This window comes from Protomyctophum bolini (assembly GCF_963924005.1).
Source record: "Protomyctophum bolini genome assembly, chromosome: 11".
Classification (NCBI taxonomy): Eukaryota; Metazoa; Chordata; class Actinopteri; order Myctophiformes; family Myctophidae; genus Protomyctophum; species Protomyctophum bolini.
In genome coordinates, this window is record NC_137872.1 from 28,556,192 (window position 1) to 28,571,056 (window position 14,865).

The 14,865-nt window shown below is 46.4% G+C and overlaps 1 protein-coding gene across 1 annotated transcript in view; it reads left to right on the plus strand.

The window, feature by feature from the left end:
* LOC308323591 (inactive phospholipase C-like protein 2) overlaps positions 1 to 14,865 on the plus strand; it is a 92,254-nt gene that overhangs the window by 47,148 nt on the left and 30,241 nt on the right. Inside the window, exon 2 of the mRNA XM_080775326.1 lies at positions 8,259 to 10,745. Within this exon, the coding sequence (XP_080631452.1) occupies positions 8,259 to 10,745 (2,487 nt within the window). The remainder of the gene's footprint in view (positions 1 to 8,258; positions 10,746 to 14,865) is intronic.

Genomic DNA, 14,865 nt, shown 5'->3' on the forward strand with positions numbered 1-14,865 from the left:
TCGGACACGAAGTACAGTATATTTTGTAATAAAAAATCTCCAAAGTAACTAGTAACTAAAGTTTTCAAATAAATGTAGTGGAGTAAAAGTACAATATTTGCCTCTGAGATGTAGTAGTAGTAGTAAAGGTATTGGAAAATACAAAAGTACAAATTTCTCAAAACTTTACTGTACTTAGTTACTTTCCACCACTGGTTCCCAGTGTGCCCCCGCTGCCTTGCTCGCCCATTTCCCCAGCCGCCTCGCTCACCCATCCATCTGCGACCTGCAGATCATGGCGTTTTTAGCTCTGCGTGGGCGAGAACAAACGGCAGAGGCTTGACTTCTCGCTGCATGGTTTTACCGTGAGCGATAAGAACGGTAGAGCGCATGTTGTCGGTGGCAGGCAGCCATGTGAGGACTAGCGTTGACTGGATCCGTGGTACAGTACTGTATGTCCAGAGTCCCACAGGAAGAGATAGCAGGCCACATACTCATGACTGTGCTCACTGCTTGGTAGCAAACAGATCCAGCTCGGTCAGCACTCTAAAAAACGCAGGTTTTTTTATCGGCTTTCTGAGTTCTGACATTCCATTATGTTGTTCCTTCCCCACCCGTCCTTCCTCTTTGATGTCTCCCTTTTGACCGATACCTGCCCATTCAAACTCTATACCCGCCTCAAAGTTATTAGTTACTAGTCAACAGGCGCAAAAATTAAGGCCTGGCCCTCATCAAACCCTGTACACTCAAGACACTGCCACCCTTAGATCTCCATATATGGAGCTGACCTGTTCTGACATTGTTAATGTTGATCTGACCTCATCAAACCCTGTACACAAGACGCGCTCCATATATGGCCAGTACAGAATTCATTCCATAATTGATCTGACCCCCCCCCCCATCCCAAAGCGCCAGCGCTCGGCCAGCAGTCTGCCATCACCCAGGCGGATGCGTGCACGTGACCTCGATCTTACTGGTACTTATTGTCACAGAACTTATTGCAATACCTGTAATCAAAGTACTTGGCCAGTCTATGGCATCGTAACTAACACACCTTTATGTCTTAACCGGATAGAAATAACGTACGGTATGTGTGAATATTTAGATCATTTGTTTAGGGGTTTAGGTTTTCTAGTTTTCTTCCGCCATTTTTTGGTGGTTTTAGCAGTTCTGTGCAGTCGCTTTCCACTAAAAGTGGCAATATGGCAGAGGGTCATGGGAAACAGTCTAGAACTGAAGCTCACAGTCATTCGTCAAAGGACCACTGAGTCACTGACCTTTAGATCTCCCAATTTTGTATGAATTATTTGATCCACTCTATCCACTCCTGGGATTTTCGTAGCCTGGTTATTATTATTTTTGTATTCTTTATTTAAGTTCATCCACAATCATTATTATACAACCATTTTCAAATAGTATTTCTTTGTCCACAGGTTGTTGTTTTTCTTTTTTAATCTGGTTGCAAAGGTATAATATATTTCACCCCTGCAGTTAGACCAAAACTTTATACATTTCTCCTTCTGCAGTCTGAGAGAGAACGTGATCTGTTCCATATTATAAATATCATTTACTATATCTATCCATTCTTTTAAGGTGGGGGCGTCAGGAATTTGTAGCCTGGTTAACCACTCTCCCTTGAAATCAAGCATTTCCATTCACGATTCTTGACCCTGCTAATGCATGGTTGGCTGGTGGAGTACAGCGTCGACAGACAACCCCTTCAGCCAGTCAGTGTAACTAACAAAATGACCACCCAGCGAAGAACAGGGACTATATGGCTTGGCCTCGTCGTATTGCTGCTTGCAGCTATATTTATTTTATTGATCTCTCCCTCTCTGACCCCTTGTCCGCTTTTCTTCTTCTTCCCTTTCTCTTATGGAAATAACAAAAACGATGGAGCTTGCACAAAAACTAATTTCACCCGCTTAGATTAGATTTTTATTTCCTGCAAGAACTTGTGCTTGTTTTTAACTTCAGTACCTTGTGTTCGTCGAAAAGCATTTTAAATAAATTGTTATATTATAATTTGTGTTAGCCCTCCTCTGTGTGCGTGCGTGCGAAAGCTGTTTATGCTGTCATGTAAGCACACAGAGAGAGGAGCAGGGTATTTGGATTTGTGCTCTGAGATCCGTGCCGCATGGAGAGTGAAAGGTGAAAGTGGGGGTCCTTTGGAAGTGCTAGCATGCCACACACATACACACACACACACACACACACACACACACACACACACACACACACACACACACACACACACACACACACACAGAGGGCATAATCATGTATAGGTCAGGTGAAATTGGTACTAATTGTTTCCCTCGAGTCAGTCAGTCTGTGGTGTTGAACTGCTTATGGGGGCCAGGCATCATGTGTGAAGGGGTTGATAAGGTGAGAGTTAAGCGTGATTTGGCTCATCCGTAGTAACACAGGGACCCTGTGTGTCTCATGACGGCCTGCCTGTGCCCATCAGCTTCACTCTTCTTTGACCCTGCCTGGGGCGGCTGGCGCCACCACAGCAGGGGGGAAATGATTACAAAAATACACACCATCACCCCGGCAACAGCAGCAAACAGCACAAGAGGCAGACACGCACGCACGCACGCACACACACACACACGCACGCACGCGCGCGCGCACGCACGCTGGCAGGAAAGACCCCTGAGGGTTTGAGAGAATGGAGAAGTGGACGGCGTCGTTGGTCAGGGGAAACATGTTGAGGATGTGGTGAAGAGAACGAGAGAGAAAGAATAGAATAGAAGAAAAATAATAATTTAGGATGTGACGTTTATTTGTGAGTGTGAATGAGAAAACCTTTGAAGATGACACCGTATAAACATTATGACCGATAAAGGCTGTTGTTTCGGTTTTGCTTGACTGTGACCTTTTGTACTTCCCACAGAGCCCAAAAGGGGGCCAATGTCGTAGAACTGACCGACTGAATGATTGCTCCCATTAGCCCAGGTCACCCTGACCCCTGCACTTCCAGGTTAGAAATCAATGAAGGATTGGTGTTCAGCCGTGTCTGAAATGAACTGTGTCACTCTGCACAGAAGACGTGCGCGCTGCCTTGTCCATGTGCCTCCTTGGATCTGATTCATAAGCCATCCACATCTGTGGGCAACAGCTTTTGAGCCTGACTTCTACCACAAGCAGCAGATCTACAAGCTCACAACGTGCCACGATGTGTACCACGTGTGAGCTTGTAGATCAGCGTAATTCTTTGGTATACGCGATGACACCGGCGTGCCAACCGAGCATAAATCAGGCATTGTTGTCATGCTGTATGCGTAATTGCGTATGCACCGGCTAATTGTAGCAGCATGCTAATGAAGCAGATGATTAACCCCCGTGCCCTTTGACCTTTATGGTCACAGTGCTTCCCCCAAAGAAAGCCTGGAAGCAATCACTCCTGATCAGCGACAACTGATGGTGTGGCGCCCGCTGGCCTAGAGGTCCAGGCGCATGCCACATATAGGCTCTGGCCTGACAGCATGTTGCATGTTCGAGTCCCGTTCATGACGACCTTTGCTGCTTGTCTCTCCCTCCCTCTTTCCTGTCCATCTTCACTGCAACTATCAATAAAGGCACTAAAGCCAAAAACAAATCTTAAAAAATAAGAGGCAACTGATAGCATCCCCCTCCTCATCGCAACACATTGTGAGCTTGTAGATCAGCTATTTTCAACTGGCCGAAATGTATCTAAGGTTGAAGTGCCGGGATTCCTTCAAAATAGAAGCTCTGGGTGCCGGGAAGTTGGCTATTTTAACTATTCAAAACTGTTTTTCAAAATGGAGTGCTGGGTCACAGTTTGCCGGAGAGGAGAGTTAGGTGCTGTGGGCGTGGATGCTGTGGTTGGTCTTGTCTTCACCACCATTTGAAGTGGTTGACAACACAATCTCTTCAGCCCTAGATTAACTCTGAGAGAGAGAGTGAGGTTATGGCCTAGTCCAGCTGAACCAACAAACAGACCGTAGCCTCGTCTATTAAAGGGACACTTCAAAAATATATATGTTAATGACGTTTAGAAGATTTAGAACACTCTCCTAGATATTTTTGATTTTAAGAAGCAGTGAGCCCAGTGTATATGATGCTGAATCGAAAGTATCTATAACCACATACTACACACATAAAGACCCCCAGGAAAGTGTTCTAAATCTTCTAAACGTCATTAACATTTTTGCAAAAAGGGTGAAGTGTCCCTTTAATACTTTCCTCGTTCAACGTCATTCTAGGCGATCTGTGACTTTTAGTAAAACTTGTCCAATGTTGTCCTTTAGCGAGTTAACATGCGCTGATGGCTTCTTGAAGCCGGCTCACACAACAACTGGATGCAAAAAAGTATTTCTTGGAGAAGCGAAGGAGAAAAATAAACCTGTTTAGTGTCAGAATTCTCTATGGCACGGTCCCTGTGTTGCAACATCCGGAGTCCTGACTCTTGAGGGTCATCTGTCTTTACTCGGACAGATTTAATTTAGCACTCTGAATTTTGCCGTTTATGGCTTCTGCCCGGGGTCTACATGCCTGTTCCAGGCTTTGTTTTGATCAGCTGCTGAGATGGCCTTTTTATCTGGGTGGTCCAAAAGCACTGCACCTCATCCTGGAAACACTGCCCTATTCAGTGGTTCTATAGTAGCAACCAAATGTGTTCATTCAGAATGCTTTGTACTGTAACTCCTTTGAGAGTGTGTGTGTGTGTGTGTGTGTGTGTGTGTGTGTGTGTGTGTGTGTGTGTGTGTGTGTGTGTGTGTGTGTGTGTGTGTGTGTGTGTGTGTGTGTGTGTGTGTGTGTGTGTGTGTGTGTGTGTGTGTGTGTGTGTGTGTGTGCGTGTGCGCGCGCGCGCGCATATATATTATATATAGTCTCTTTTTTTCTCCTTTTTTTTGTTGATTGAATGGACTTTGGAGGACTTGAGAATCCATGCATCTGGAATGAGGGGATTTGACGGTCGCCTGTAGGAAGGAGGATCTGTAGGTCATGCGGCAAGGGCAAAACAGGAGAGTGATGATTGTGTCATTTCCCAGGCTTTGCGTCAAGTGGCGCTCATTAATGGGCCGGTGTCTGCCTCTGGGCTGTCACCGGGAAGACGAATGGCCCCCGAGGTGTTTCACTGTGGCTGGAGCTGAACCCCGCGCTCTGGAGATCCATCAGCCAGGTGGAGGCAGACATTTGTCCAGTGAAGGAGACATATGCACCGTGCCACGGCTCTAGGACCTTCGGCGCGTTGGATCTCGTTTCGTTTTAGGCAAAGCTAAAAACAGAAGAGGAAAGAGGCAGGAGGGCAGTTTGGATTATGGGGCTGTGCGTGTAATTCGTCTTGACGTAAGAGACTTTGCCAAGTAATCAAACATTACCACTGGTGAATCATCAGAGTATTATGTCGCATTCTGTACACAAATGTCTTTTTGAATGTGAATTTGTCTTCTAATATTTGACAGCGAAAAAAGTTGAAAGGCTTGTACTGTATAAGTAATTCTATAAAACTGCACTGTCTGGCTGATCTTTCAATTTAGGTTAGTTTTTAATCACACTAAAACATTATGTTATGAAACAAGTCCACGTTCCAAGTTCCAACCATAAACCAGGCCGACAGCATCCATGCCAGACTATGCATCTATCTAGAGTAATGCCTGACATGATATACTGTATACTTGGTTGTGTGCTATGTTACGCACCAGATCTACAAGCTCACATCACGCCACGCAACGAAGTATAAATCCTCTACAGTTCATCCACAGCACACAGCAGGTGTAATGGAGAGTCTTCTTTACTATTTTCACGGATGACTTCTTCAGATTAGGCTTTTAAGAGAGAGAAAAATGGGTCGAACTGACTCGAACAGAACGTCACATATCAGGAAATGACTAAGAAATGCATGTATTTATAGCAGGTTACCCACAAGATGAATATTTAACTAGCAAATCTCATTTGCAGTTGTATGGCAATGTGGAATGCAGGGTTTTTAGGCCCTTTACTTTCTTTGAGAAACGAACCCATCCAGAGTCGGGCCAAACCGAAGTGGTAAGCACTGTTTCTTTCCCTATCATTACTGTGAGCGGTGCTCTTCTAAAAAGATCCAGACTTCATATGGCATTCATTATATTACCATTTGTCTAGGAGGAAAACCACAGGAGTACGCTTGCTTCTCGAATCATGATGAGTTATACAACAATGCATAATAACCTGGGATATGTCAAATGATTAGAAAAATGAGGACATGATTGTCTCCAATTGGGACAGGGTCCCCAGTACAATTATTAGTATTGTTCCACAGTAGCCGTTTTTTTTTTACTGAATTCTGATGACTAGTCCCTACCCATTCTAATATATGAACAAGACATGATGTACAGTGTGGGTAATGCGATGTAATAGATCACATTATTGATTGGAAGGGAATTGTTAACGAATGAGCTTGGGATGTTGGGATGGTCACAGAATTAATATTATTAGGCAAGTGGTGGGCAAAGCATTCCCTGGGGGGCGGGTCTGTGTATTCCTGGGACTCGACTCACATAAATACTCACACACACATGCGCACGACCCAACGTTGCAAGACACATCTGTGTGTTGCTGATATAGACGGATAATCTTTCCGATTTTATCCTGCTGTTCATTTTATCACATTAACTTTGCAAATAACTTTAGTATGCGGCGTGTCCGGACGAAGTCTTCCCGTGCTGCCAGGGAACGGCGAGAACGGTGTAACTCCAAAAGGGGAGGTGTAGGCAAGGGGAATGTTGCACAGAAAACTGTGACCCATGCATTAATCTGTGTCCCTCCCAAAATGCATTTCACTGTGTGACACGTGATCTGCGGGGCGATGGCGATGCTAGGACTTGATTTTGCCAAAGATGAAGCAAATTAAGTTAAATTAAGATAGTGAAACCACATGTTTGGTGCTTGTATTGTTCTTTCTGCTTTGGCAATGTAAACGTATGTTTTCTCATGCCAATAAAGCCCTTTGAATTGAATTGAATTGTAAGCAGCGCACATTGAGGCGAGAGCACAGGGCGGTGTGGCGCGAGGTGCGTGGAGGCTCGGCGAGCGCCCCTAAGCGAGCAGCAGTCTTGCTCTGTGCTAAGGAAGGGTTTTCTTGAATTATTAATAAGATAATGTATGTATGAACCACTGTTAGTGGCGTAAAATATAAAATAACAATTATATAGAGCTCTGCAGCTTTAAGAAAGTACAGTAGGCGGGCTCAAACCGTCATGCAGCGTAAGCAGGAAGCGACAGAGTGACAACACTTTGTGGAGTTATAGTCCACATCACACACATCTACAACAGATGTAAACAAAAAACGAACAAATTGCGCAATTTAAAAAGATTTTGCGTTTGACCGGCTGTGTGGGTAAAGCACTGAGTTTGCTTCCAGTGATCAATGGATTATGGTCATCATATTATGGTAAGAAAACAGGTTGTCCGGAACTCCCCTTTAAGACCTGGAACGCACCTGTGTCACCTAACCATTATTTAGTGGACTGCCGTCCTACCGTATATATTCTTTCACAGTGAATGTTTTTTTAAGTAAAATCTTTGCTTCTGGGGGTCCCTGGAAAAATATTTTCAGATCGTGGTCCGCAGCCCAATTCAGATAATTCCGGTGGTCCTTGAAAAGGTTTGAGAACGACTGACGGAACCAAAACTGTCATGAAAAAATGTCAAGACATTTTGTAGAAAACCGCTCTCAGGTCTCAATGAATTAAAGCAACAGTTGAGGATTTGACTGTGTAGGCAGGTGGGCTGGTGGATGTTGGGAAATCAACAGGCCCACAGAGGTGACAGGTGGTAGATACCGGCTGTCGGGGCTGTGCGTGTGTTGTTCAGAGCCTCGGCGCAGTTCAGTTAAGAAGGAAGTAAATCATACCCATTCAGCTGCAGGACGGACGGGGCTGTGTTTGGATTTGAGGATTTGTTTTAGGGTCTGGCGTGTACACTACACATCCATCAGGGTGCAAAGCCCCTTTGTTGACGACGGCAGGGCTCTGTTCTTTGTCTCGCTGTTTTTTCTGCTTTCTTTACCTCTGGCTTGAATGCCTCCTCGTCAGTCTGCTTTATGTGTTTCTGTTTCAGATGCACAGAGTGTAACCTACCTTTCTTTCTTTCTTTCTGTCTTTCTTTCACGTCTTTCTTTCACTTCTTTCTTTCTTTCTTTCTTTCACGTCTTTCTTTCTTTCTTTGACATCTTTCTTTCTTTCACTTCTTTCTTTCTTTCTTTCTTTCTTTATTGCTTTCTTTATTGCTTATGCTCTAACTCTCTCTCTCCCTCTCTCTCTCTCCAGGATGGCTCCAAGCAGAGGCAGGTGAGGAAGAAGACGGTCTCCTTCAGCTCCATGCCAAACGACCGGCAGATCAACAGCACGGCGGCCTGCATGGCCTTCATGATGGAGGGCTGCGAGATGAAGAAGGTGCGCTCCAACTCCCGCATGTACAACCGCTACTTCCTCCTGGACCCGGACATGCGCTGGCTGCGCTGGGAGCCCTCCAAGAAGGACTCGGAGAAAGCCAAGCTGGAGATCAAGAGCATCAAGGAGGTCCGTCCGGGAAAGAAGACACCGGTGCTGCGCAGCAACGGCCTCTCGGACCAGTTCCCCGACGAGTGTGCCTTCTCCATCATCTACGGCGACAACTACGAGTCTCTGGACCTCGTGGCCAGCACGGCGGACGTGGTCAGCACGTGGGTGATGGGCCTGAGGTATCTGGTGTCGTACGGTCGGCACGCTGTGGACGTGGTGGAGCCCAGCCAGCCCAGCCTGAGGACCTCCTGGATCGGCTCCGTGTTTGAGCTGGCGGACATGGAGAAGGAGGGACACATAGATCTGTTCAGGGCCACCCAGATCGTCAAGGGCCTCAACCCGGGGATGAAAGAGTCGCGGATAGAGCTGAAATTCAAGGAGCTCCAGAAAGCCAAGGACCAGTACGGCGAGGACATCAACGCGGACACGTTTGTGGAGGCGTACTGCGAGCTGTGCACGCGGCCCGAGACCTTCTTCCTGCTGGTGCAGTTCTCCAGCAACAAGGAGTACCTGGACAGCAAGGACCTGATGATGTTCATGGAAGTGGAGCAGGGCGTGGAGGGTGTGACGGAGGACATGTGCAGGGACATCGTCCAGAGGTTCGAGCCGTCCTCCGAGGGCCGCGAGAGGGCCTACCTCTCCATCGACGGCTTCACGCACTACCTCCTCTCCTCCGAGTGCCACATCTTCGACCCGCAGCACAAGCGTGTTTGTCAGGACATGAGCCAGCCGCTGTCCCACTACTACATCAACGCCTCGCACAACGCCTCCCTGCTGGAGGACCACTTCTGGGGCTCGTCGGACATCAGCAGCTACATCCGAGCGCTGCGGATGGGCTGCCGCAGCCTCGAGGTCGTAGTGTGGGACGGCCCAGACAACGAGCCTGTGGTGTACGTGGGCAGCTCCGTGGCCTCCCAGCTGGCCTTCTCCAAGGTCCTGGACGTTATTAACCAGTACGCGTTTGAGAGCTCCGAGTATCCGCTGATCCTCTGTCTGGTGACCCACTGCTGCATCCCCCAGCAGAGGGTCATGGCCCGGCACATGAAGAAGATCATCGGGGACAAGCTGTACGTCGACCATCCCAACAGAGAGGAGCACTACCTGCCCTCCCCGGAGAAACTCAAGGGTAAGATCCTCCTGAAGGGGAAGAGGCTGCTCCCCAGCTGCACCGACTCCGAAGGGGAGGTGACGGACGAGGAGGAGGGCTTGGAGATGTCCAGGAGAGTGGGGGGCGCCGACGAGAAGGAGTTCAACGGCCTGGCAAGTAAGAGACTCCGGCTTTGTAAAGAGCTGTCCGACCTCGTGTCTCTCTGCAAGTCTGTCCAATTCAGGGACTTTGAGACCTCGAAGAGGGATCAGAAGTACTGGGAGATCAGCTCCTTCAACGAGGTCGACGCGAACCGCTTTGCCAACGAGTTCCCGGAGGATTTTGTCTGCTACAACAAACGCTTCCTCTCCAGGATATATCCCACGCCGATGCGGATCGACGCCAGCAACATGAACCCCCAGGATTTCTGGAAGTGCGGCTGCCAGATCGTGGCCATGAACTACCAGACGCCGGGGCTGATGATGGACCTCAACCTGGGCTGGTTCAGGCAGAACGGGAACTGTGGCTACGTGCTGCGGCCGGCCATCATGCGGGAGGAGGTGTCCTACTTCAGCGCCAACGCCCGGGACCATCTGCCCGGCGTGTCGGCCCAGCTGCTCCACATCAAGGTCATCAGTGGACAGAACCTGCCCAAGCCCCGCGGCTCCGCCGCCAAGGGCGACGTGGTGGAGCCCTACATCTACGTGGAGATCCACGGCATCCCGGCCGACTGCGCCGAGCAGAGGACTAAAACCGTGTCTCAGAACGGCGACAATCCCATTTTCGAGGAGAGCTTCGACTTCCAGATCAACCTGCCCGAGCTGGCCGCGCTGCGCTTCGTGGTGCTGGACGACGACTACATCGGAGACGAGTTCATCGGCCAGTACACCATCCCCTTCGAGTGCCTCCAGCCCGGCTACAGGCACGTCCCCCTGCAGTCCTTGACCGGGGAGTTCCTGGCCAACACCACTCTGTTTGTCCATGTGGCCATCACTAACAGGCGGGGCGGGGGCAAGGCCCATAAGAGGGGTTTGTCGGTGAGGAAAGGCAGGAAGGCCCGGGAGTACACCTCCACCAAAACCACAGGGATCAAGGTGGTAGACGAGCTCTTCAGGGCTTCCACCCAACCCATCCGGGAGGCCACAGACCTCCGTGAGAATGTGCAGGTAAGGACCGGGATAGTTTTTCTGTATTGTTTTGGTAGAGGTTCCTGAAGCTGCAGTACAGGCGGAGACGAGCAGAGCTGGACAATGTAGGTATAGTATAACATAAGCAGGTTAGTCAATAACATATATGTCTAGGTGTTTAGGCATTACATTCAGGGCTGCTGCTGGACATTTGGATGCCCTAAGCATAATATATTTGTGGTGCCTCCCCTCCCGAACGCACACAGTGACATGTGCGCGAGCGTACAAATAATACATGCAATGTATCGCGGGATGGAGGGAGGGATGCGTTCCAGAATCGAAGTGTATATCTTTACATCTGTAAATGTTCTGATGAATTGAAAATGGAGGACCCTAATGTAAACAAGTCTAGTGCTTTTCGGTTTTGTCCTCAAAGTAGCAGTTTTTGTATTGACTTTCGTTTGAAATGTACCCATTCTACATACTTTTTTTTACTGCGTCAGAGAAAATTGAATCATTATTGGCTCATTTTGGTGGTGCCCGCAGTGCCTGCACCATGGTGCCCTATGCACAATGCGTGCTGTGCATGTGCCTAGCACACTGTGAAGAAAAACGCATTAACAAATTAACAATATCATGGGCTTGTTCTCTGTGTTTACACTTCAGTGAATAGCGACCAAACTAGTTGCTGAGAGCCCGGCTGGTTTTACGGCTGTTACAGATATAGCCGTGTCATTAATTATGCTCTGTTAACACAGTATGTTGTAGGGAAGAGGGACACTAAAGGGACAATGTTGTAAAATTAAAGAAAAGAGGTTTATGTGTAATCATTAATGAGCTAGAATTGGCACATAGAGGGCAGCTCTATGTTGCTAGGCACATACAGTAGGTCCCTATTTTCCTACATGCCTTATACCTAAACTTCTTTACCTTTTTTTACTATTTTGACAATTTTAGAATACTTCCGATCTACATCGACACATTGGAAGCTTGTAGATTGGCTATTTGATTTTTTTTAAATGTATCTCAAAATAGTAAAGGAAAATGGGTGTTATTCTGTAGACTCCGTAGATGCAAACCGCCATTGGAGATTTCATGGTATCCTCTATTGCAGGTTTGAATCGCTTTAATTCTTCAAGTAATATCTTCCTTTGCCGTTTGGCTTGCCATTTCAGTTGCAGTGACCGAAGGACATAATATTATGAAGCTTGTCACAGCTGCTCTATCAGTGTTATGTTATACAGTATACGTACATGCTCGGCTGCATATCGGTATCACCAGCAGCTCTCTGTTTTTGGTCTGGCGGGCCGACAGCTTTTATATTAGAATGCATTGGTTTCATGCTTTGAGCTTTATTCGCTGCCTGAGCTGTTGACACTGCTCCATTGCACAGAGCATTTTGGCTCCATCAACAATATCCTATCTCAGCATGTTTCCTTAATAAAATATCCGCCAGCATTCAGCATTCGCCAGGAACCGTCAATGGCAAACGTGGGGCATTGGCAAATTGTGAGGTTTGAGTTTCCTTTTTTTAGTTATTTTGCCCTTATTTTTTTATTATATTGTTTATAATAATTATATATTATATTGTTTTCCCCTTTGTTCTTCTTGTTTATTTCCATATAGTTGTCTTTACATTCTTTACTTAAATATAATAAGAGTTCAGATTATTCCATGTGAGGTTTTAAATGGCACTCAATTAACGGGCACCGATTCAGGATGCACTGCATGTCTGCATGCAAGAAGAAGAGATCAGACAGAATTTCAAGTCCAATAAGCTCTGTGCTTGAGTCAACACCCTGATGCCTATTTTATGCTCAGTTGCACGACTGAAAACTGCAGACCTACAACCTCACAATGCATTGCATCTGCAACACACTGTGAACTTGTAGATCGGCTATTTTTTATACGTGACACCGTCGTTCGGCGAAGTATGAACCAGGCTTAACACTGCCAGGATGACATTCTGTTTTAACGAGTACCACTGCTGCAGCCAGGTTCCCCTCTGAACCCCACAAACACATTTTCTCCTGGGGTTAATACCGTATTATGATTTGTTATCTACCACATTCTCAGTAATTCTAATGTCCAACGCCCATTACCCTGCAGGGTAGATTGGCTGTAAATTGTTCTAGGTCTCTCCAAGGACTGTGGAAGCCATTATATTGAGGGTGCTAACAAAAGCAAGATGTGTATTATTGTTAAAGTGTTGAGCAAGCTTAAAACTAGGCCAATATTGCTAGATGTACGGACCGGGGAGCTATTCCCTAGATACTTGAAGACACTTTACAGTATATTCCATATCCACTGAGGTCAACTACCCAGATCTATCTGTCTTCAGTAGAACATTTCCAATGCCATGTTTTCCTTTACAATTCCGATACGTAAAATTGTGTATCAGACAATATCGAGTCCCAATACGATACCACTGGTATGTGATATCGGATCGGTACATAGACTTCGCCAAATCGCCAATGCCCGATCCAGCATTTTAGGCCATTATGGTCGGAGGAGGCCTTTCTGGTTCTGGTATTGGAGCAGCTTCCTTCCAGAGAGAGCTTCTGCAGAGAGCTTGCTGTGGTTGTTTCCTCTGTCTACTAAGTTCAGTCTAATGGCAGGGCAAACAGAAGGCCAGGCCAAAGTAAATAAGCAGTGATGTGATTAGAGATCCTGTGGCATGTTGTCATACATTGCTCAGTTGTTGAAATAGGCATGCATAAAAGGACATCTGTTTTTTTCCGCCCAAGACCCAGATACATTGAGATTTGTTTTCGTTCCGGAGGTAAAAATTGATCTATGACTATTTTAGATTGGCAGTAAAGTTAGCCTCAGTGATATGAGAGAAGGGTTGTTTCACAATTGAATCATATTTGACGGTACAAGAATATTTTTTCAAATCCCATAGCTTCTTCAGTGCATGAGTCATCATAATATCTAGTCGAAAAGCAAGACACGAATGTGGGTAATTGTGATGCTCAGCCAGTCAATCTGAGTCAGTCTAATCTAACACATCCTAACTATGACTGATGTCCAATCAAATCACTTCTGCTAAGTATGGAAGTAATCACAGACGCTCCATGTGTCACAGCTGACACTGGGCGGCGCAACCAAGTATAAAACAGGCTTAATCAGTTCAGTAGATCTGAACCATCTCTCACTGGTAACAAATGAATAACCCTGTATGAGAGAAGAAAGTTGCATGCAGAACGATTCGGCGCAAGATACAGTAGCTTGATTGATTCTTTATTTAAGTGTCATGCTTCCGAAGAAGCCGAGCCCATATGCCCAAATGATGATCTAGTGAATATTAGACTTACAGTACACCCGAGATTCTTACAAGGCAGATTACATAATATACAACATAAAATAAAATACACCATTAGGCCTGTAACAGGAGACACATGGACCTACTTGAAGAGCTGAGATTGTCTTCTACTCCAGGCTCTAGAAACAAACTGTGCTGTCCTAAATACTTCATTATTAAATAAATAACCTTCTAACTTCTGACCATTATCTTCCTAGAATAGTTCAGGATTTTGTTGTGGCATTGACTCAAATAGTGGAACCCTCAAATCACCATACAGGGAACAATAAAACATAACATTAAATTCATTTTCCACATCATTTAGGTCACATGCATTACATAATCTATTTTCTTCTGGCACCGCTGAGAAACCGACCTATACCTCAATAGCCAGTAGCATTGAGGTATTCTGTGTTTTGTTTCTCCCATGCCGACAAAAGCACTGTGCCTACGACTGTCGCATTTCTATTAGGTTTGAAATGTAAATTCCCCTTAGTGAAATAAAGAGACAAAGCGGGAGAGAGGGGGATGATCTAAAGAAGATAAATGAAGGTTCGACTGGAAAACGAAAGGGAGGCCTCCAAGCCTTTCAGTGCATGCGATAAATAGAGGGGCTTCAAGCACTTGTAGAAGCCAGCTGTGTTGAGCCATGGTGTGTCTGATCTGTTAGGGCAGGCTCAGGCTAGCAGGCGACAGACAGGCCACAGTCCCTGGTGGGTGGTGAGGCATGGTCACTTCCCACAGGGCCACTGCCACTTGTACAGTAGGCCTGCTTTGGCAGTTTGTTCACTTCCTTGCTCAACACAGATTGAGAATGAAAACCTCCTCTGAGCGTTGTTTTTAAATAGACATTGC